At 31.5% G+C, this 21,796-nt stretch overlaps 1 protein-coding gene and 1 long non-coding RNA gene across 2 annotated transcripts in view; both read left to right on the top strand.

Moving 5' to 3' along the window:
* Positions 1-21,796, top strand: part of LOC127708442 (uncharacterized) — a 65,250-nt gene extending 43,454 nt beyond the window's left edge. The window contains exons 3-5 of the mRNA XM_052213727.1: positions 9,253-9,456; positions 18,243-18,463; positions 21,746-21,796. Coding sequence (XP_052069687.1) covers positions 9,253-9,456; positions 18,243-18,463; positions 21,746-21,796 — 476 coding nt within the window. The remainder of the gene's footprint in view (positions 1-9,252; positions 9,457-18,242; positions 18,464-21,745) is intronic.
* Positions 4,996-8,521, top strand: LOC127700505 (uncharacterized). The gene is made up of 3 exons (XR_007981608.1): positions 4,996-5,073; positions 6,238-6,347; positions 7,217-8,521. It is a non-coding gene; the product is annotated as an uncharacterized LOC127700505 (long non-coding RNA).

The raw sequence follows: 21,796 nt of genomic DNA, 5'->3' as shown, positions 1-21,796 counted from the left end.
TATAGCCGCATAGTAAATGAGCTATATTTTCATGTAAGGATGGATTGAATACACAAATGCTAGCAATATTGGCACATAATGACTTAAAAAAATGTTCGCATCAATTCAGAGTGCCAGCATGTCCTCTTTTTATTCAAAATATTGAGTTGTAAACATATATCAGAAGTTTTCATACATCAGACTGACTCAAATAACAAAATTATTTGTCCGCATCAACCAAAACTGACCATATTTGCACTTTATTGTGAAAATCTTTATAGCCGCATAGTAAATGAGTTATATTTTCATGTAAGGATTGATTGAATACACAAATAATAGTAATATTGGATTATAATGACTAAAAAAATTTGTTCTCATCAATTTAGAGTGCCAGTATATACTCCTTTTATTCACAATATTGAATTGTAAACATATTTCAGTAGTGTTCATACCTCAAACTGACTCGTATTACAAAATTATTTGTCCGCATCAACCAAAACTGACCATATTTGCACTTTATTATGTAAATCTTTATAGCCGCATAAGTAAATGAGTTATATTTTCATGTAAGGATGGATTGTATAATACAAATGATATCAATATTGGCACAAAATGACTAAAATTTTTGTTCGCATCAATTAAGAGTGCCAGCCTGTCCTCTTTTTATTCAAAATATTGAGTTGTAAACAAATATCAGTAGTTTTCATACCTCAGACTGACTTGCATAACAAAATTATTTGTCCACATCAACCAAAACTGACCATATTTGTACTTTATTGTGTTAATCTTATAGTCACATAGTAAATCAGTAATATTTTTATGTCAGTAGTTCGTGATGGTTTATATTTTAAACAAAACTATTTAACAGCATCATTCAACACTCACATGACCGATTTATGTACACTGTACTTAATAATGAAAAGTATGAGTAGTTCTCTTCTTGGAATATAGTATACTGTTAAGAGAGGTTGGGTAGGAAGGGTCCTGGTCCCGAAATCCAGGGCTTAAATACACGAAATCCCGAGGTCCCGAATTTAAAGAAATTTAGATCCCGAAATTCGAAAAAAGAATTCCCGGATCTTGAAACGGTCAATCCCTAAATCATGAGCTTAAACACACCCGATCCCGGAGTCCCGATAACGGTCCAATCCCTCCTTTGTTAATATATTATGTAAGTTGATTGATTTGTTTGTAGCATAACGTCCAGTGGTAATATTTCATTCATGTTCAAATCGAGTATATTTTTCGGACGTCACAAATATCATTCATAATCGTTATGGATAAGTCTGTTTAAATTGAAGAGATGGTATAAATGTACATACTTATACAACACGTTATTAATATCCCTTGCAATACACTGTACAATTTCCGTTTGAACATTTGACAAAACAGAAGCTGAAATCATGTAAATCCATGTGAATTACGATTAAAAATAATGTATTAAATGCATCGAGTTAGGAATTCGAAGAAACAGTTAAAAATGGGGAACGAAGCAACGTAAACAATGATGTTTATATCCCATCATATACAAATATTTTCCCGATGTGTTGGATAACCTTTCTATCGGCCTCGATATTTGTACATGTAACTTTTGAAAATAAAATATAGAAAATCTGCTTATCAGTATAGTTATAGAAACTATTTTTTTAAAATTTAATAAAATTAATATTTCGAATTAAAATTAAGTGTTTTTGAATTGTTCTGGTTTGAAACACATATACGTAAAGTTTTGAGATAACAGTCGTTTTAATAAAATAAATGTTCAAATGAACACGAAGTTTATTTCTTAATTTACACGATCAGTTAACGCGAAAAGTAAACGCGCGTTTACTTCCAAGTGCACGTAAAAATACATTAATGAAATCTGTAGTAATCGCCCGTTTACTTTTAAGTGCACGTAAAAATAAATTTGTGAAATCTGAAGTAAACGCCCGTTTACTACTGACTAAACGGACACAGAGTGAACGCCCATTTACTCGGATAGACATTAGAAATTTCCATTTTGACCGCGTTAACGTAATTATAGTAAACGCGCGTTTACTAGTAAACGCGAAAATTGAAGTTAACTAACGAAATATGTGCACGCGGCGTTAACTTGCGTTTACTTTATGTAATGCTTGGTCTGCACCCAACTGTATATATACAAAAAAGATATAATTTGAAACTGTACGTGACATATTGTCAACCAGAAGTCACTTATTATATGACCCGTATTTCACTAAAAAACTTTTGTTTCTGATTAGTATTAAAATAAACGTTCATAATTCACTGAAAGTGATTTTTTTTATAACCGACATTGATGAAAGTGCCGTTACGGTAGTAAACAAGAAGTTTCTACTTTTTACCTGTATTTTCTTAGCAACCAATATAAAAAATAAGGAGATGTGGTATGATTGTCAATGAGACAACTATCTATAAGAGTTCAGATGAAGTGGATGCAAGCAATTATAGGTAATCGTAAGGCCTTCAACAATGAGAAAAACCCATACTGTATAGTCGGCTATAAAAGCCTCCTACAAGAAAAATGGGAATCAATGCAAAAGAGAAAACTAACGGCTTTATTTATAACAAACCAATTTTCGAAAAAAAAAAAAATTTGACAGACATGAACCAACACCAATTACTAAACTGCAGGCTCCGTCTCGGGACAATCACACAAAGAATGTGGTGGGGTTAAACAAATTTGTGAGCGCTCATCCTTAACTGGAACAGTGATGTAACAGAACAACATAAATACAAACCGTAAAAATTAGCAGCAATTGGCTAAACATAAAAGATCGGTACGAGGCACAACAACTTCAAAGTTTATTCAATGGTGAAACGATAGTCAATTGTTCCCTGAACTAGCTAGCTATTTCAATTATTTTCAAAAGTGATTATAATACCAAATGAAAATGCATTTCAGATGAGTTTAAAGCTAGAACTACTTTCAATTATCATTGAGACCGTCATTGTGACAGTAGCAGCGCAAAGTAAGTAATATTAAAAAAAAATATATGCACCATTACATATTGAAATGTATCTATCAGATGGTAGTACATGAACATGCATACGTCAAACTGATGATATGATGTCTTTCTCGCTTTGTCGGTATAATGGCTCCTGCAATCATGATCTGTCATCGAACACCAAGTAAAATGAACTAAAATATTTACAGCAGGTTTAGTTATTCGAGCTCACTTTCAATATCATTTGAAATTGTTAGCTAAAATTCTTTTATCTTTGTCTGTTTACGTAACTTTGTTTTTGTTTGTTTACTACTTTTATTGTTAAGTTACGTGTTTTGCGTTTAAACTGTTTTTTAATGACAGATCTTTAAACGTTACTGCCTACTAGTATTTAGACACAAGTTTAATAGACTTGGACGATATAGACCTTGACATATTGTATAAACTTTAACAATGTATATCATATTTGTTTTTCGTTATTCTTTTGTTTCTAACCCGGGGTTTTAATTATTTTACAATAATTATTGATATTTCAGGGCCTTTTATAATTCATTTTGCGGTATGGGTTTTACTCATTGTTGAAGCCGTGCTGTGAACTTATGTTGTCGATGACAACATCTACGTCAATTGGTCTGTGGTGGGGTGTTGTCGCAATGGCAATCATACCACATCTTTTTATACGCCCGTCAAAATGTAAACATGTCGCACCGTAACTTGAGAACAACTTGTCCAAATTTCATGAAACTTTACATAGTTGTTTCTTATGATTATCAAACGATCTGTATACTTTTTGGTGAAAATAAGATAAAAACTTTTTGAGTTACGGGACCTTGTAACTAAAAATGGGGTGTGTTTTTTCACATGTCGCGCCGTATCTCAAAAACAATTTATGATTATTGCTTAAAACTTTACAAACTTCTTAGTTATATTAATCTAAAGATCTGTATACTTTTTGGTGATGATTCAATTTTTTTTTATAGTTATTGAGTTTTTTAAAAAAAAAAGGGGGGGGGGGTTTCACATATCGCGCCGTATCTCAGAAACTATTTATGATTATTGCATAAACTTCACACACAAGACGACGGGTGTATCATGCGCTCGTGGCGCAGCTGTTTATTATTTTTTGTAATGCCTACTCTGTAGGTTGTCATTTCGATACCCCAGCAAACACACAACATTTTAAAAACATTTTTTAAATGTCATATGGACGTCTCTCACAAAATATTTCAATAAGATATCATTTAAACATAAAAAAAATGTTTATTTTATTGTTTTTGAAATGTTTTATTTCTAACATTTAAGTAAAATGTTTTTACAACATTAACAAAATATTATTTGCTAATATCTTTTATTCATGTTCTCAAACATTGTTCTAAAATATCCCGTAGATATTTTATAATATAAAAAAATAATATTTTCTTCAATTGGTATTTTATATTTTAACAACATTTAAAGTAAATATTTTCCAAATATCCAAAAAACATTCTGCAAAAAAATGTTTTACAGAAAATATAGTTTTGCTATTTGCATAAAATGTTTTATAACGTAAAATTAAAATGTTTTACATAAAACATCTGAAAAATATCAGCTAAATGTTTTCTATAAAATATTGACATACACATTACTTAATAGTCTTACTGATATTTTATTCAACATTTTACGGATATAAAAATAACATTTTATTTAAACTTTATTCAAAACCCCACAAACAACGTTTTGTGGAATTAGCTCGTTTTTTTCAGGATAAGATATAGTACTACATTTCATCAATATCATGACAAGCAAGATACTATGGTTGAAATCCTTAATTGATATCTTGAAGATCCTTGAAGTCAGATTTTATTCCTTCTTATATTAAAATTCAAAAGAGTCAACATTAAATTAAGCAATAATGTATTAATAAACAATCACCTTTCTTTAATGTTTATTCATTTCGTTCGTGTATATTTTAGAAATTAAGAATTGAAAACTGTATAAACTGTACTAAGTTCAATCATAGTTTCGTATCGTTTATATGCCTTGCGGAAAACCGACCTTTTCCGGAATCGACTTTTGTTTTATCACCGGATTTGAATTTCGAAACGAAGACAGGATATCAACAAAGAGAGCCAAGGAAATTGTTTGTTACGCGATATATACTCACTTGGTAAGAATGATTAATCTGTTAAGATGAAACTTGTGCATTCATTGTGTGTGTTAAATCATAATCGGAACCAAATTACATCTGTTTCTGGAGGTGCGGATCAAGGTTTTCAAAAAGGGGGGCCCTGCCCAAGGCAAGCAAACGTTTGGAGTGATACTTGTAAATAGTCTATACATTTATCTTGTAAGTAGCTCCATAAGGGGGTCGGGGCCACTAAATCCTCCACTGTTCAAGCATCTACGTACAACAATTATGAATTTGTTCATTAATATAAAAAAATTATAAGGATATGTGGCTTGTGTGTTTGATTGCCAATACACCTTATCATTATTTGTCCACCATTACTGGCCATGGACATCACAAAAGTTCCCGTAAAATGTCAACGTCATATTAGAAAATATTTGACACCACAATTGAAAGTAATACACCTTATTGCTATTTGTCCGCCATTACTGGACATCACACAACTGTTACAAGTTCCCTTAAAATTTTGACGTCATCATAAAAAATATCTGATGCCACAATGGAAAAGTGATTGTTGTTTGACGTCAAAAGTTCAAGCAGGATAGATTCTCGGGTCAAGTGGGAATAGCGATAAGGTGTATTATTGTATGACGTATGCTGACGTAAAAAGTTCAAGAGGGACAGATTTCCAAATACTGAAATAGCGATAAGGTGTATGAGACAGCTATCCACCAGAATTTAAATGACTTGGATAAAAGAAATTATAGGTCACTGTACGGCTTTCAAAACTGAGAAAACCAATGCCATATACTCCACTTTGAAGCCTTGACAAACAAATGTTAAATTTTTCTCAACACAATTGAAACAAAACAACTAACTGCCTACATTAAATACACATTATGAAAAAGAAATTTGACAGACTTAAACCAACAACAACTATTGCAATAAGCATGACTCAATACCTTGTTTCCGAGGCACACAAACAAGTTACAATAACACTAATATAAGCACCATTTGAATATGGAGATTTTTTTTCTAGTAAAATCAGTGTATGTATGTATTTGCAAAACAGCTTAACGAACATTACAAAGACTAGTATGTAAGACTTCAGTACAAGCAAGGTAATATAAACTGTTGCTTAAAATTATATTTATTGCTTCATACACACAATGTTCATACAATGTATCTTTTATTTTTTAACAGGAGCTAAAAGAAAAGCCACAAAGGACAAGTTCAATATGCAGGTTTACAATTTGGAAGTGGAGCAGGTTCTTTGGAATGTCTACAACCTTTCAGGAGAATTTTTTTTTGAAGTAAGAGTTTCATACAGAATTACTGTTATTCCATATTTAATTCAAATATTTAGCATAAACAATGCGTTACATTCAAGATTAAGGGCATACAATACAGAAAAGATATCAAGATATTTGAATAAATTATATTTTTTGTGACAAAATAGAAACAAGTTGTTTATTTAAATCAATCTTTTAGTCCAACAGTGTGCATTCATAAACAACATATTTGCTTTCCTTTGAAGTATTTCAAATACATATAAGCAACTCATTTAATGACATCTGTGTGTTTCTCGGAAGTTAAGTTATATTATTATCATCATTGCGAAAACAATGCGTAACACTTCGATAAGTTATTATGTGCCTATAGTATACTTCTAGGACTGTATCATATGCCCTTAGATACAAATGACAAGTTATAAACTATGTCACTCTACAGAGTTTAACACTTAAAAAGGACAATAATATGTTTAATGACTTTATGTAGCAGGGCTTTTAAAGGCGCCTACATGATACAATGCATTTAATGAAAACTAAAAAAAAAAAACAAGAATAACAACAGCCTGATTTATACAAAACAATAAAAGAAAAAAAATATGATAGACAACAATCAACGAGTATAATGAAATAAGATTCTTGACTGGACACATATCTAGTCTAAAGTTTTTTATGTGTTTTTTTTTTTAATAACTAATGAAGTTCAGCGTGGCATATTGCTCTCTCTTAACACTGTCAGCCATTTATCGTCCCCTTCCGACAGACTATCGTCGTTATTTGTTTCAAAACTTTAAAGGGGAGGGAATGTATATCCTCCAGGCAACGTGAATCGTTCTATAATAAAGGAATGTGCAAGAAGTTTATATATGAATGTAAGATTATTTTTTTTTCAGAAGCATGGCACAGCAAGAAAAAGATATAAGACACTACAAGACATTCCAAGTGATTTTGAATAAGACAATTGATTGACTTTTTCGATGTATTCTTAAATAAATCAAATAGTTGATGTAAAATGGTGTTTTTTTTCTCAACTCTTCAGCCAATTATCAATGATTATTGACTTAAGATGTAACCCTATTAGAAGTGTAGTGTTTTAGTTTAGAAAGAGAAGTTGTATTGAAAAATCTGAATTTGGGACACAAGTTTTAGTCAATGTAACTTGAACTTAAAAATGTGTATAATGTTTGCATAATGTCCAATGGCATATATGTCATGCATGTTCAGGTTGACATATTCATGATGTGTATAAGATAGGTAATAAAAGTTGAGAGTGAAAAACTAAACATTATACCATTGTGGTTGGAATGTGGGCTTTCTTGCACTGTCTGTCGTCTGTCCACCTATATTTGTCGGATTTTGTCCAACAAATATTTTCATCACTGTTTTTCCCAAAACTGCTGATAAAGATGAGTTCATATTTAATGAGCTGCTTGATAGTGATGAACTGTGATGTGTGAACATTTTTGTATCTGGCACCTGTTTCCTGTTTGCTTATACATTGTATTTCAAAATGTTGAATGTTCTCAAATTTTTCATAACTTTAATTAGTAATGCTGATGAACAGAATGACTTCATATTTGGTAAGTGGCTTGACCATGATGAGTTGTGTCTGCCATTTTGGATGTGTCAAAATTTGTAGATACTTCTTGTTTTTAGAGACTGAATTGAATTTCATATGCTAAGCAAAACAACTGATTTATTCTTGTTTGTATATAGAATTAATCACTGTGTATAAATTAATTTAACTAATGATTTGTTATTTAAAAAGCAGGAAACTCTATCAAAAGTACAGAAATTTTTATATTGATATGATCTAGATATCAACCAAAAACATCTTCTTAAAACATTTTGAAAACATTTTTTAGGCACAGTCTCACTTGCAAGAAAACATCCAAAAAACATTTTTATAACATTATTTGATGTTCATGATGTTTTTCAAATGTTCAGAAAATATTTCTAGAAAATATTTTTTAAAAGATTATCAAAATGTTTTATACGCCATTGTTTTTCACATTATCATGATATTTCTTTACAACATTTTAATTATATTATGCAAATATTTTAGAAAATATATTAGAAAACGTTTTAGCGATATATATTCTACCATACATTTAATGTTTTTCTCACGTTTTTTTGTGATATTTTCATGACATTAGACACAACATTTTAAAAACATTTTAAAGATGTTTTTGTGTTTGCTGGGACATTAGTTAAATTTATCAATAGGTAAATGTCTGGGTGATTTGTTCAAATATACTACTTTATGATTATGCAATTGTCTTTAAAATGCAAAATATACTACTTTCTGATAAAAACTAAAAGTCGTACCAGTCAGATACAAATCAAAAGTAACAAACGAAAGGGGATAGTAGCTGGTAATTACCAGCCGTATTGTTTTTTTCTGTACTGGTAGTCATGTCAAGGTCATCGGCTTTCGGCTCGTATCTGGACTTGAATACTCTTTGAGAATAATAATAAGTTTAGCCCTTTCTTTGGTTGCCTTTTTCTGTATCTAATATATATATTTTGTATAAGTGCATGTTGATTTCTATTTTTGTTTTGGCTTATACTTTGATCTGCTGATAACGTGATGTCGACTACGCCATTATGATAATATATGGACTTAGCGGTGCTTTATGTCCCGTCACATACACGGATTTGTCTTAAGAGTCCCGAAGAAGAGCAACTTTTTGTCAATCGCAGGCATCCGTAAATACCTCGTCACAACCCGCAACCAATCGCCAACACTCTTAAGGATCCGTGAAAGGAGAAGCAATTTGTTTGATATACAAAAATCGAAATATCTATCCGCTTGCAAGAATTCTTTAATTGGACGCAAAATAGTAACTTTGAGTTAAACGGAAGTAGAATCTTATCAACTATATAGAAATTTAATGTGGAAAGACCTTCCATTGTTTTTTTTTTTCAGTAAATCTTGCACCACAGGGAGTAGCGGTACAACGCACAGATTATCTAGATCGTTACGCAAATCTTGCAATAAAAGGACCTGCAAATAATGAATGGGCCGACGGATGTTCTGCAACAAATGCAGGACAATTTTACGCATGGTGGGGCCTACAACTTCCAGCAGTTGCTCATATGACAAACATTGTGATTTATTACCGGAAAAATTGTAAGTTATAATCTATTGCATAAATAGATTTATGTAAAGCATACAGGCTGTACTTTGACCTATAATGGTTTACTTTTACAATTTGTGACTTGGATGGAGAGTTGTCTCATTGGCACGCATACCCTATCTTCTTATATCTTAGTACATGTTTCAGGAACAAATAAATTAATTTTGTATTTATTTTAACATTAGTTAATATTTATTTCAACATACAAGTATTTTAAATGTGCATACTAATTATGTACTGGAATCCTGATGAAAGAGAGCTAATTTTTCTCAAATTAATTCATGTTAGGTTAACTATTAAAAGATATGGTATACTTGCCAATGAGAAAATTTCCACCAGAGACCAAATGACATAGAAGGTAACAACTATAGATCACTGTACGACTTTCAACAATGAGCAAAACACCAACTGCATAGTCAGCTATAAAAGGCCCCGAAATGACAAATGTTAAACCATTTAAACGAGAAAACTAACGACCTGATGTATGTACAAAATAATGAACAAAAAAAACATATATGATATACAACAATAAACGACAACCACTGAATTACAGGCTCCTGACTTCGGACAGGCACATACATAATGTGATGGGGTTAAAGTAGGTTGAAGGTGTCATCTTTTCCTCCGCTTCTTAAACTGGGAGAGTGGTGTAACAATACTAAATAAGAAACTATAAAAATCAGTTGAAAAGGGCTTTATTCATTAGATCGATACATAGCAGAAATACACAAAACAACATCACAGACCACGTGGCAGGGTGCTTATAAACCCCGACAACAAAAACGACACTAAGTACAGATCTGATAGTACTCGCAGTTACTACACATTTACTAACAACTAATAAAATATCATGCATCTAAGACTAGAACATCTATAAGTACACATCCAACATCCAATGGATTAAGTGTAGTGCATTTGTAAAGACGTCATTAACAATCAGGGAAAAGCATGAACTTCAGCAAAGCCAGGATAAAGGTATTGACAGATTGTAGAGCCATGGATGCATTTGTATATATTTTTTATGATATTTAGTTTGATCTTAATTTACTGATCACAAAATAAATATTAATACCAATGTCTACTATAATCAACAGTTCCAAACTTCGTGTGTGAACTTTTAGTTTTAAACAATGCATTTGTGAACTTGAACCAAATAAAATAAAAATGTACAAAGTAGTCTTTAAACTACAATTTTGATTTATCTGACAATTGTTTTCTTTAACAATAAGTAAGTATATACTTTATGAAAACCAATATTCTTTCGGATATGAAGATATCTCTATATATTGTCTTTCAGTTACAAATTAATCAATTTTGGTAACGATATCAATTGATTAAAAAGTTGGTACCTTTTGCCTCTCTTTCACAAAACGAAATAGTATTTAAGAAATTTGGTATGTTGTAAGCGCGTTTCTTGGTTATTTTAACTGATGGGTTGATTGGTATTTGACACAACTTTCAGCGCATTACGTGATGTGCACAATCTTCAAATTTATTATTTTAGAATTGAAATCGTCACGTCATAGATCCTGGTAATGAGATGAACGCTTAAGTCAGTTTTGAGCCTAAAAAATGAGACAGAGAAAGCCCTGTCTGTTGTTTCTTTAATTTCTAATTCTGAGGGATATATTAATGGAAACCAATCAGAGAAGTTTGGATTGTTAATGACAAGAACGTCATTTATAAATCTGAATGCAAAATTAAATGATCTGGCTTCTTTGATCTTCTTGTTTTTGACAAATGTTTGAAGGAACTCTAACTACTATGAAAACTTAGAATAGTTCGACAAGGAGAAGCACACCGGTCGTTCCCATAGGAATTCAGAAAAATTTTTGGAAAAAGTCTACCAACACGAAACTCCAGCATATATATTGATCACTTGTCCCTCTGTGTAGCATGTTTTACCTTCTTCAATATTAACAAAATATGCAGTATGGTATCCCAAAGCAATACATTTATAGCGTACGCTACCATGGGTACCATTTTTATATTGAAACGCATTGTGAATTGTTTCATTTAGACGATTTGACATGGGAAATGGTGGTATACAGGGTTGAAAAATCAAAAGGTTTGATAGAGTTAATATCAGAGAAAGAACGAGATTTAAAAGTATCCAGAAGTTCTTTACAGTTTTTTAGAATCCACATATGGCCAATACCACTACGCAAGTAAACAGTTTCACAGTATGTCTGAAGACCATCTTTCACTGCGAACTGAATTTTTGTCAATCTAATGGACAAATCATTTGTAGAACATGCAGATGAGCCGGCAATGTACCGTTGTTTGTACGGAATTTTGTAAAACGTAGGTACCCAATACAAACAAGATAATTCCTCAGATTTGCTGTTAAATGTAATGTTCATTGAAGAAATGAAGAACTTATGATTCGCCTTGTCAAATGATATGTTTTTTTTAAGTTAGATTACCCGAGTGCTCATTTATTCCTAATTCTTTTACAAGACACTCGTAGTAGTACGATTTACACAAAAAGACAGTATTATTTGGAGATTTTTTCCGCAGGAACAACATCATTTTTATCGTGAAGAGATGATAGACATTTCACAGCTTCATTAAATTTGTCTTTGAAAACGGACAATGGTCGATCATTCGCACAGTTTTCAACTTATGAATTCGACGTTTTGTCAGAGACCTGATTTTTTAGACCCATTCTGACAAAGTGTCCAGTACAGCGCTTTCTCTATTAGCCCATGCTCTGGCGTAGTCCTCAAAGGAATTCATAATTATTTTGAAGGTATGGTTCCAATTGATTTCAGTAAATTTCATTAATCCCTGTTACCAAAAAATCACGTTTCTTCAACAATCATTTACCTGGGTACAAAAATTTCAAATGTTAGAGAAACGTGAACACACCGTCCTGTAATGCAGGTCGTACTAGATGAAGATCGGGGAAAATTGGACTACGACTGGAATATGAAGGTATATTGGATAGGAGCATAAATTTTGCCTCGCAACAGACCACCTACGAATCCCTCAAACTGGCTTACCATATTTATATTTCCAATTCACCCATGGTGGTCAATTGTTTCGAAAATTACACTACTAGTATGCATTAACGACGTTATTTTTTTGGTATTTCAGTCTTATAAACGAAGGAAATGATCGCTTCTTCCTGAAACTTTTAACGACTATTGAAAATGGAAAATTGTACAGTAAAACCGCAATTGGCAACATTACACGATAACTATATAATGAATTAAATGTTTTAACAATCGGTAGTTTGCATTTTATTCAGGAAAAATAATGACCTTACACAGGTCACTGTTGTATGCCTTGAAGCAAATTGCATCGAAACTTGGTATTCGGGTGGACTCTTCAAAAGAATTACCTATTGTTCTGAAAGGACATAACTCCATATTTATAGGTATATAAACATAGGGCGCAGTACTAGCCAACAGTGACATACATTTATTGTCTATGCTTCCAAGTTAGTTATGCTAATAAGTTAGAGACACTCAGGAATTTCCACTTTAATCGTGACGTCGTGCTTAAATTTTAACACATGTATCTCCATCAATATACTGATTCCACAGACGTAGCCAAACATTTTTTGTCGTATTTGTACCAATATGGAAAAAAGGGAGTTTTTCATTTTCTTGCAAATAATTTTGCAAAATGCCTGTTTCCACTATAACAACTGTTAGCATTTCGTTTTTTATAATGGTCTATTCTAAAATATGTTGAACGATCATGCATGTCACACAATCATGTAAAAGAATGAGAATAATTTATCAGGAATACTTGTGAATTTACTTGTAGTGTGCATCAGAAAACAAATTAAAATTAAAGTTTATGTTAATATTTTCTGTTAGCTGTTTGTTTTGTTTAATGCTGAAATTACATTTTAAACAATTTCACAGTAGCTGTAGTTTAAAGTGTTTTACATCTAATATCTGTAACTATTGTGGGGAAAAAACTCCAACAATGTAAGTTCCATTTATTTTGTTTTAAATATATATATATTTTGAACTTGTCAGTAGATTGCAAAGTTATTTTGACAGACAAACAACAGTACACGAACACCATATAGAAAACTAACGACTGAGCAACTCGAACCCCACCAAAAGAACAGGAGGTGATTACATGTGCTCAAGATCGGGAAGCAGATCCTGTAACATATTAACGGCCCTGTTTGTGAAAGCTATCTTCGGCACCAGATGATTTTCCGATATTTTTTTTACTACACGGACTTCGAACCTTACTGTTGCCACGTTGTTTACATACGTCAGAGATAACTTGAAGTATAAATGAAAGGCTCAAAGGACAACTTCTTGATGAATAAAAGGGCAATAGACTCTTTTCATATAACCGACTTTTGACTCAGGAGTATATAGTTTTTCAACAGGTTAACGACTCTGTGGTAGGTGAAATTCTGGTTCTCGGCCAAGTAGCAGTAACTATAAGAAGTAAAATAAAGAATGTCCAACTATAAATGATTAAGTAGGTGACCTGCAAAAAATCATATACTGGATGTACTCCGGAGTCAAGTGTAGGTTACATGAAAATGACTATTCAGCGTACATTAATTGTGAGGGTTATTCAACATTCCTTGCATCTGAATGAAAGTCAGCCCAATTAGTTCATATTGATCCTGTATGAGCCTTTCTTCAGTTGCATTTGTTTTCAGTCAGGTTTTGTTGTTATTTTAAGTCATTGGCTGGTTAATGTGTCATACAATTAGTATTTTCATATTAATCTCGTTTTGTGTTCTCATACAGACGTTTTGTGCCTCAATCAGGCTATATTGACCCTCTGCACTACAAAAGTCTAAAAGTCTGAAAAGACCAGTTTTTGTCTTAATTTGCATGAACTTTCACTCGACATTCTCCAAAAGTATGACTTGTGTCTTAATTTTTCTTGACAAATTCTCATTTATATTAAATTTGTATGAAATTTACTCGACATATTCTCGACATTCTGAATATGGTCTTAAAATTTCTTGACAAATTCTTGACATTTGAATACTGTCTTGAAATTTCTCGACATATTCTCGACATTCTTATTTTTTCTCAGTATGGCTTGACATATTCTGAACATTTTGAATCGTGTCTTAAATTTACTTGACAGTTCTGAGTTTTACAAATTATGACCAATTTAATATTCATGATATAACTTTAATCTTTATTTCTCTTTATATGATATACTGTTGTTTCAAGTATACTTCTTTACAACAAAAATAAAAGTTGGGCATGTAAAATAATTGAAAATTTGGGTATATAAATATTTTTACAAATGCAAATATGGCTATGAAATCTGAAGTATAAAATAATTCAAATGTGGGTGTGTTGATATAAAACAATTTCAATATGGGTTTTTAAATAATTACAAATTTTGATTCCTAAATCTTATAAATTAAATGATTCAAACCAATCATACTGTAGACATATTTCGTTCTACATTCATAATATTCAATATTGATATGGTAAATAAATATTATACCAAAATGTGGTTTATATAAATAGCAAATTATGATGATATACAAATCATTCATTTAACAGAAGAAAAATTTGTGTAATGTCATCTGTTGGAATATATTAAGTATTACACATGGACAGGATGTTCTCCATAAAACTAAGGTATTCCACACACCAGAGTACACGCAACTGTCAAACAGAAGTTATTGCTTTACCTGTAATCAGCCATACAACTTATCAGTTGACCGACCATGCCACTACAATTTAAAAAGTTTGTTGATAGATGAAAATGAAAATCATCATTTTGATGAAAAACAATTGAATTGAAATGGATTTTCTTCATCAAAATTATGAAGTTAATTATTTCATACATAAAAACAAATTGAATAAATCCCAAAGATTAAAAGAAAATTATTATCTACTCCAGGAATAATAAAAAAAAATGTATTTATAATGGGTCCCATCAATGATTTCTATAGAAATTATCGGTCTTATGAAATGGTTCTCAAACAGACATGCACAATATAGATCTAAACATTTTTTTTTTTCAGGAAGGAGTTATCACAAATATTTATTTTTGTTAAAAAATTATAAAATTCAACATTCAAATTTGAATATAAAATGTTTTTGGGTTGTTCTAAAAAATGAATAAGGTTTTTTAATCAAGATGGGAACAAATTCTTTGACATAAACGAAAGCCCCCCCCCCCCCCCCCCCCCCCCCTCTTTTTTTAGCCACACACACGCAAAAGATGAATTGTGGGGTCCAAAAGAGATACAAGACACCTATTTCAGTAAAGCAAATTTGACTGGCAGTTTTGCGAACGGCAAAAATCTAAATGCTGTTTGTCAATACCTTCGACTTATATTCCAAGGGAAAACAATTACTCAAATGTTTAATAAAAATAAATCAAAATTAAACTACATGGTGGATTATTCAGGGTATTCGGACCGTATTCCAACTTAGTTGCACCAAAAGGGTATCTTACTATACCAAATTAAACCTTGATTCTTCAAAGTTAAGTTTAGCCATAATAAAAAGGAGTATACAACAGCAATAGAATGTCATAAACAGTGCAGAATAAGTCTGTTCACATTTCAGGCGAATTTTATACTGTTGAGATAGTGTCAAGACATATTTAAGACTGTCAAGAATGTGTCGAGACATATTCAGACATTATTTAGAATGTCAAAAATATGTCGAGACATATTCAGACATTATTAAGAATGTCAAGAATATGTCAAGACAGATCGAGACAAATTTAAGACAGTCAAGAATTGGTCGAGACTAATCCAGACTCTTATCAGATGATACAGGAAGTGTCGAGAAATTTTAAGACAATGTTCATACTGTCAAGACACTTGTCAAGAAGAATCAAGAACCTTATTAGACAAATTCATACTATGTCAAGAATTTTTAAAAATTATTCAGACAAATTTAGAATGTCGAGTAAAAATTCATGCAAATTCAGACAAAAACTGGTCTTTTCAGACTTTTTGACTTTTGTAGTGCTGGTACATGTACGCCTCGAGCCAATGAACCTAACGTCGACCCATAACGATTGTACTCTGACATAAAATATGATTAATATGAAAACATAACATATATCATTATCTTATAACACTGTACTATTGATTTTAAAATCCTTCACAAGTAATTTGGATGTCTTTGACTAATGTCCTGTACACTGTTCGTGACTTTTCTGTATAAAATTGTCTTCCAATACATATTTTGAGTATACGATATCAATCAAATTAGATCGTTATAACTTTGAAGATGCTCCGAAGCTTCTAACAATATTGCTTTTGCCAGTAAATCAAATTACTGCGTGAACACTCGGGTTACACCACATACAATAACATAGCTTTTGATAAGGATGAGATCTTTTAAATCAGCAAATATTCCATTAGGCAACACAATTAAGGACTTGTCTAGTTTGTATTGGATACACAAACTGTTCAAAGATCCGTACAAACAACGGTACATTGCCGGCTCATCTACGTGATTCAACCAGGAAATACAGTTAGTTATTTACATTGACCAATTTGAAAATGTCTGCAGTGAAAGATGGATTTCAGAAATATTATGACACTATTTACTCGCGTAATAAAATTAACCGTATGTTGTTTTTTAATAACTGTAAAGAATTTCTGATTTAAAATATCGATTCTTTAATGAAATAAATTTTATCAACACCTTCTATCTTTCCATCCTTTACACCACCATACCAAATGAAATATTCAAAATCCGTGTACAAGAAATAATACGCAATGATTTTCTATTTTAAAATGGTACCATGCGCTACTTGAAATTTTTTGCATACAATTCAACATTCATTTTGGTAAATTGAACCCGTGCATAGTGTTATTTTCCTTTGATATATCCTCGTATTTATATTTTACTTAATGTATTTTTATCAGAAGTGTGTATATTCTATTGCAAAATCATGCAGTCAGAAACTAATTTTTGTTTTTAAAAAGCACATCTTCTGTTCTTTTAAAAATCTCATGTTATGTTATTTGGAAAACAATAGTAAAAAAAAACAACAAAAAAAAAACGTTTGGTAATGCTGTACTGTTGCTTTTTCGCCATTCTGTATAATTATCCGGATTGCTATCGTTGATGATCTTTACAATCAATGCGTCGATTCCAAAGCTGGTGGACGTTTCCCTTACCCTGGAAGTCAGCAAATCCGAGTCGACATGAAATTGAATTTGCTCATTGTTAAAGGCCGTAAGGTGAACTATAGCTATACACATCCTCGTCAGATTGCTTTGAGTTCGTTGTTGCTTAACTGGGAATCATATCTTATTTCTGTTTTTCTATTTCGTCTTTAATCTTAAGACAAAAGAAAAATAACTTTGCCCCGTCCCGTCCCCTTAAATGTTTTTTGAAACTAAAACATAACGAATTCAAGTAGTGTCGATGTAATTCAAATATTTTTGGATCTGGCTTTTAGTCAAATTGTATATTATGATAGATTATTTACAAAAGGACATTCAAATGTCTTTTTTAAAACGTGTTCATGAAGCTAACAAACGGTAACAGAAATACTCATGTCATTTATCGATAGAGTTAACATAATACTAATTTTTTTAATATTGAATATCTGTAAATTTTGGACGTTCAGATTTGTGAATAATTTGTAAATATCTACAACAAATATAGGTTGGAAAAAACAATTACTCACTTTCTCAATAAAAAGGTAGTTTTTCTCTCTTCCCTTTATCTAGTTGATAAAATATCATGGTGTAAACAAACATTTCATTTAAAAAAATTCAAGACCGTTTTATTTCAGTTTTGATATTAATATTTTTAATTTTTTATTATTTGATTCTACTTGACAGTTGCACATCGTATGGATCAGTTTCGTGTGTATCTAGAGAATGGAACTGCAGACCAAAGTAGCGATCTTGGTCTCTGCTACACAGACAAAGGAATACCTGGCTATCCTGCCATTACTCAAAACATAACTTGTAATATGCTTGCCAAAAATATGTATTTCGTCAACAGAAGAAACAATGTGGAATGCTTTGTTGAATTGTGCTACATAGCAATCTATGGTAAAGTATTCCAATGTAAACGTTACATTATTTATGTAAGAGTCAATATAGTTTCGTAATTAAATTCCTGGGGAGAAGAAATTTCCAATATTTATATTTGTGCAAAAGTTTTAAGCATTTATTCTGAAGGGTTGAGGTAGGATTGTTTGATTTACAAAACTAATTCATTTTAAATAGTAAACGAAAAAATAATTGTTGATTTAAAATTTAAGAAAAAAAAATTTAGTCCTAAGTTTTTCGACACATTTCGGTTACAACCGGCTTTTAGCTTTGTCGTGTCATTAGCACTGCAACGAGAAGCATGTTATACTGTATGCTTTTATGTAATGGTGTTATTATATTTTTTGGACCCTGGTTGCTCTTTAGTGTACTCTCTGTATGTAACTAATAGATTATACCATCTCAATGAGAAAAGCACACAACATCTACCCATGCAGATGAATGATTAATCGAATGTTGAAATATCGGATAATTTTACAAACAGGTAAACTAAACATTTAAGTGATGTATATGATTTAATTGAGCAGCCTAAGGTTTAAGAAGCCAGTGTAATATTACAACGATCGTTCAATATGTCCATGAAAATATAGAAAAACACCTAAGTATAATCGGCCATTCAAAAGAATAAAAATGAGCTACTGAAAAAGGAATATATTCTAACTTACTTTCTATACATAGTTCTATAGTTTGACATCGGACTCGGCCTTGTTTTGAACTGAGTTTTACTGTGCGTATTGCTGTGTGTTTGTTTATTCTACATTGGCTAGTGGTATAGGGGGAGGATTGAAATCTCACAAGACATGTTTAACCCCGCCGCATTTTTGCGCCTGTCCCAAATCAAGAGCCTCTGGCCTTGTTAGTCTTGTATGTTTTTAAATTTAGTTCATTTATATGTTTCAGAGTTTAGTGTGACGTCCATTTTCACTGAACTAGTACACATTTTGTTTAGAGGCCAGCTGAAGCCCGATTGCGGGTGCGGGATTTGCTCGTTGTGTTCAAGACCCATTGGCGGCCTTCGTCTGTTTTCTGCCCTTTGGTCGAGTTGTTGTCTCGTTGACACATTCCCCATTTCCATTCTCAATTTTGTATATTGGGGAAATTACACCTTTTGCGCACCCAGTTGTATTTTAAGAAATAAATAAATAACGAAAATGTCTGATGATTGAGTTGATAATAAAAAACTACAATATTATAATGAATATTAAAAACAAAAATAAAAACACAAATTGGTCATCGTGCATACATAGAAAACCCTGCATTAATGATTGTTTTCAGGGAAACTGAGTATAAAATTATCTGAAAATATTCAATTCAGAATAGCTATTGGTTCTATTGGTTAAACGTTTCCTTATAATTTATAAAAAAAGTAATGTATAATATGGACAGTATAACAATCTAAAATATCACACTGTTGCCATGGAAATAAATTACTTATAGTACCGAAGATGGCAATATTATTCCTCACGTTAATATACAATGATAATACTTAAAAGTCAAAGCCCGATACAACAATTATGAAGAGTTGTTCTTATCCAATATTATCAAATTAAACAAAAACTGAATGGTTGAACTTGAATATGACAGAAAAAGAGTCATATTAAGGCTTGCTTATTATGAACCAAATAGTATAAACAGAAAATGTGTTTCAAGGAAGTAATATATTTTAATTAGATGGATTTAAGGTCATAAAATTCCACAAGATTTACAAAAAAGATAAAGTTATGTTATGTACCTGAAAGGCTGATTCGTATTTAACACACGTGCACAAACATTTTGTAGACCTCTTAAGAAGAAAGTCTCTTATTGTATCCAAATCTACAGGAAATTTACTGCTATTTAATTATTGTCTTCTTGTACTCTAATTCACCGACACCTTTTCCAAATGCTGTGACCTTAGCATCACCCCTCGCGTAGAAACTCCGTTTTTGTAACATTTTGGTGTATTTTCAAATATGTTACCAAATTATACGTGCCTAAAGATTACTCAAAACTGCAATTTGGACAGATTTTTGGTATTTTAAGTATTTATCCAAGACACATATACCATGTTTACGAAGAGCATCCTTACTAACTAAAGCCCAAATTATGTGGGAAGTAAAGCTATGGATAGTCTTTTGAGTACACAAAAATGCAGTTTGGTTAAGGAGAAAAATACATGAAACTTGACCGTATCTATCTTTTATTTTCCAGTAGCATAGAAGTAGTAAATTTGAATATCGAAATCGTATCGAAGTCAACTTTAATTCATATTGCCATGCAGTTTCAGATTGGATAAGTTTTCAGAGAAATTTAAGTTATTGTTTTCTTCCAAATGTAGTATATATGATTGTACTTGATGCATGTAGAAGTTGATGTGCAATTTGTAATATTGCTGCAAAAGCACATTATTTTGCAAAACAGTAGAAGGAACGACTTACGTCAAAAGTTTGCCCTATTATCCACAGGGTTACGTTGGTAATATAATATATAAATAATTTCCACATGTTCCAATAAGAATAAGAATTCCTCTTATTATCTTATCACATTTATTTCCATTTCGACAAAGAAAAAAATGAAAGATTAGAACCTTTTTTATGATGAACATAGGGCTCAAAGTTTACTTGTAATGTTTAGAAAAACGTTTTTCGTCTCAGCATAAATAAAGCAGTTAGTTTTCTCCCTTAACTTTGTTTACATTTTGACATGTCATGGCCTCCCATAGCTTACCGTACGGTATTGGGTAAGCTCATTGCTGAGGGTCGTATGTTGACCTCTAGTTGTTTACATTCTCGGTCTTTTGTCTCTGAGTAATATTTGTCTTATTTGGAATCATAGCAGCAATGTAGCATCTGCCTTTTTATATTATAATAATATATATAACAAATATTATAAAAATATCATAACTTGTATCTTATTAATAAAATTCTATTAAATTTGCTATACGTATTTCAGGTTGTGATGAATCAAAGGGTATTGGTTAAGGTCACTTTGTAATCGTATCTTCAATTGTATGTCGTAAGGTTATTGCAAGGAAGGCCTCATATAAATAAACCAGAAAAATAATGTCGACCATATAATATAGATTAGCTAGGAATGAACTTTCATCTGAGAAAGTTTTTATTATTTGTATAAAGGTGGTCAGAGTTTGTCGTTGACTTCTAATCTTATATTATAACATTGGACTCTGATTTGAGAACCGAACAGACGTCGATTTGAAACTGGACGTCGATCTGAGTAAAATAAAAATATAAATTATAAATGCACAATTATATTTAAAAACAATAACCTGACAAATTTTATGTTTTTAGGATGCTGGAAAGGTACATGGGGAAGAAACTGTACAGAATTATGCCCGCTGA

Source organism: Mytilus californianus, unplaced genomic scaffold, assembly GCF_021869535.1.
Source record: "Mytilus californianus isolate M0D057914Y unplaced genomic scaffold, xbMytCali1.0.p SCAF_1, whole genome shotgun sequence".
Lineage (NCBI taxonomy): Eukaryota > Metazoa > Mollusca > Bivalvia > Mytilida > Mytilidae > Mytilus > Mytilus californianus.
Note: the sequence above shows the minus strand (reverse complement) of the source record. Positions and strands in the feature narration are given on the sequence as shown.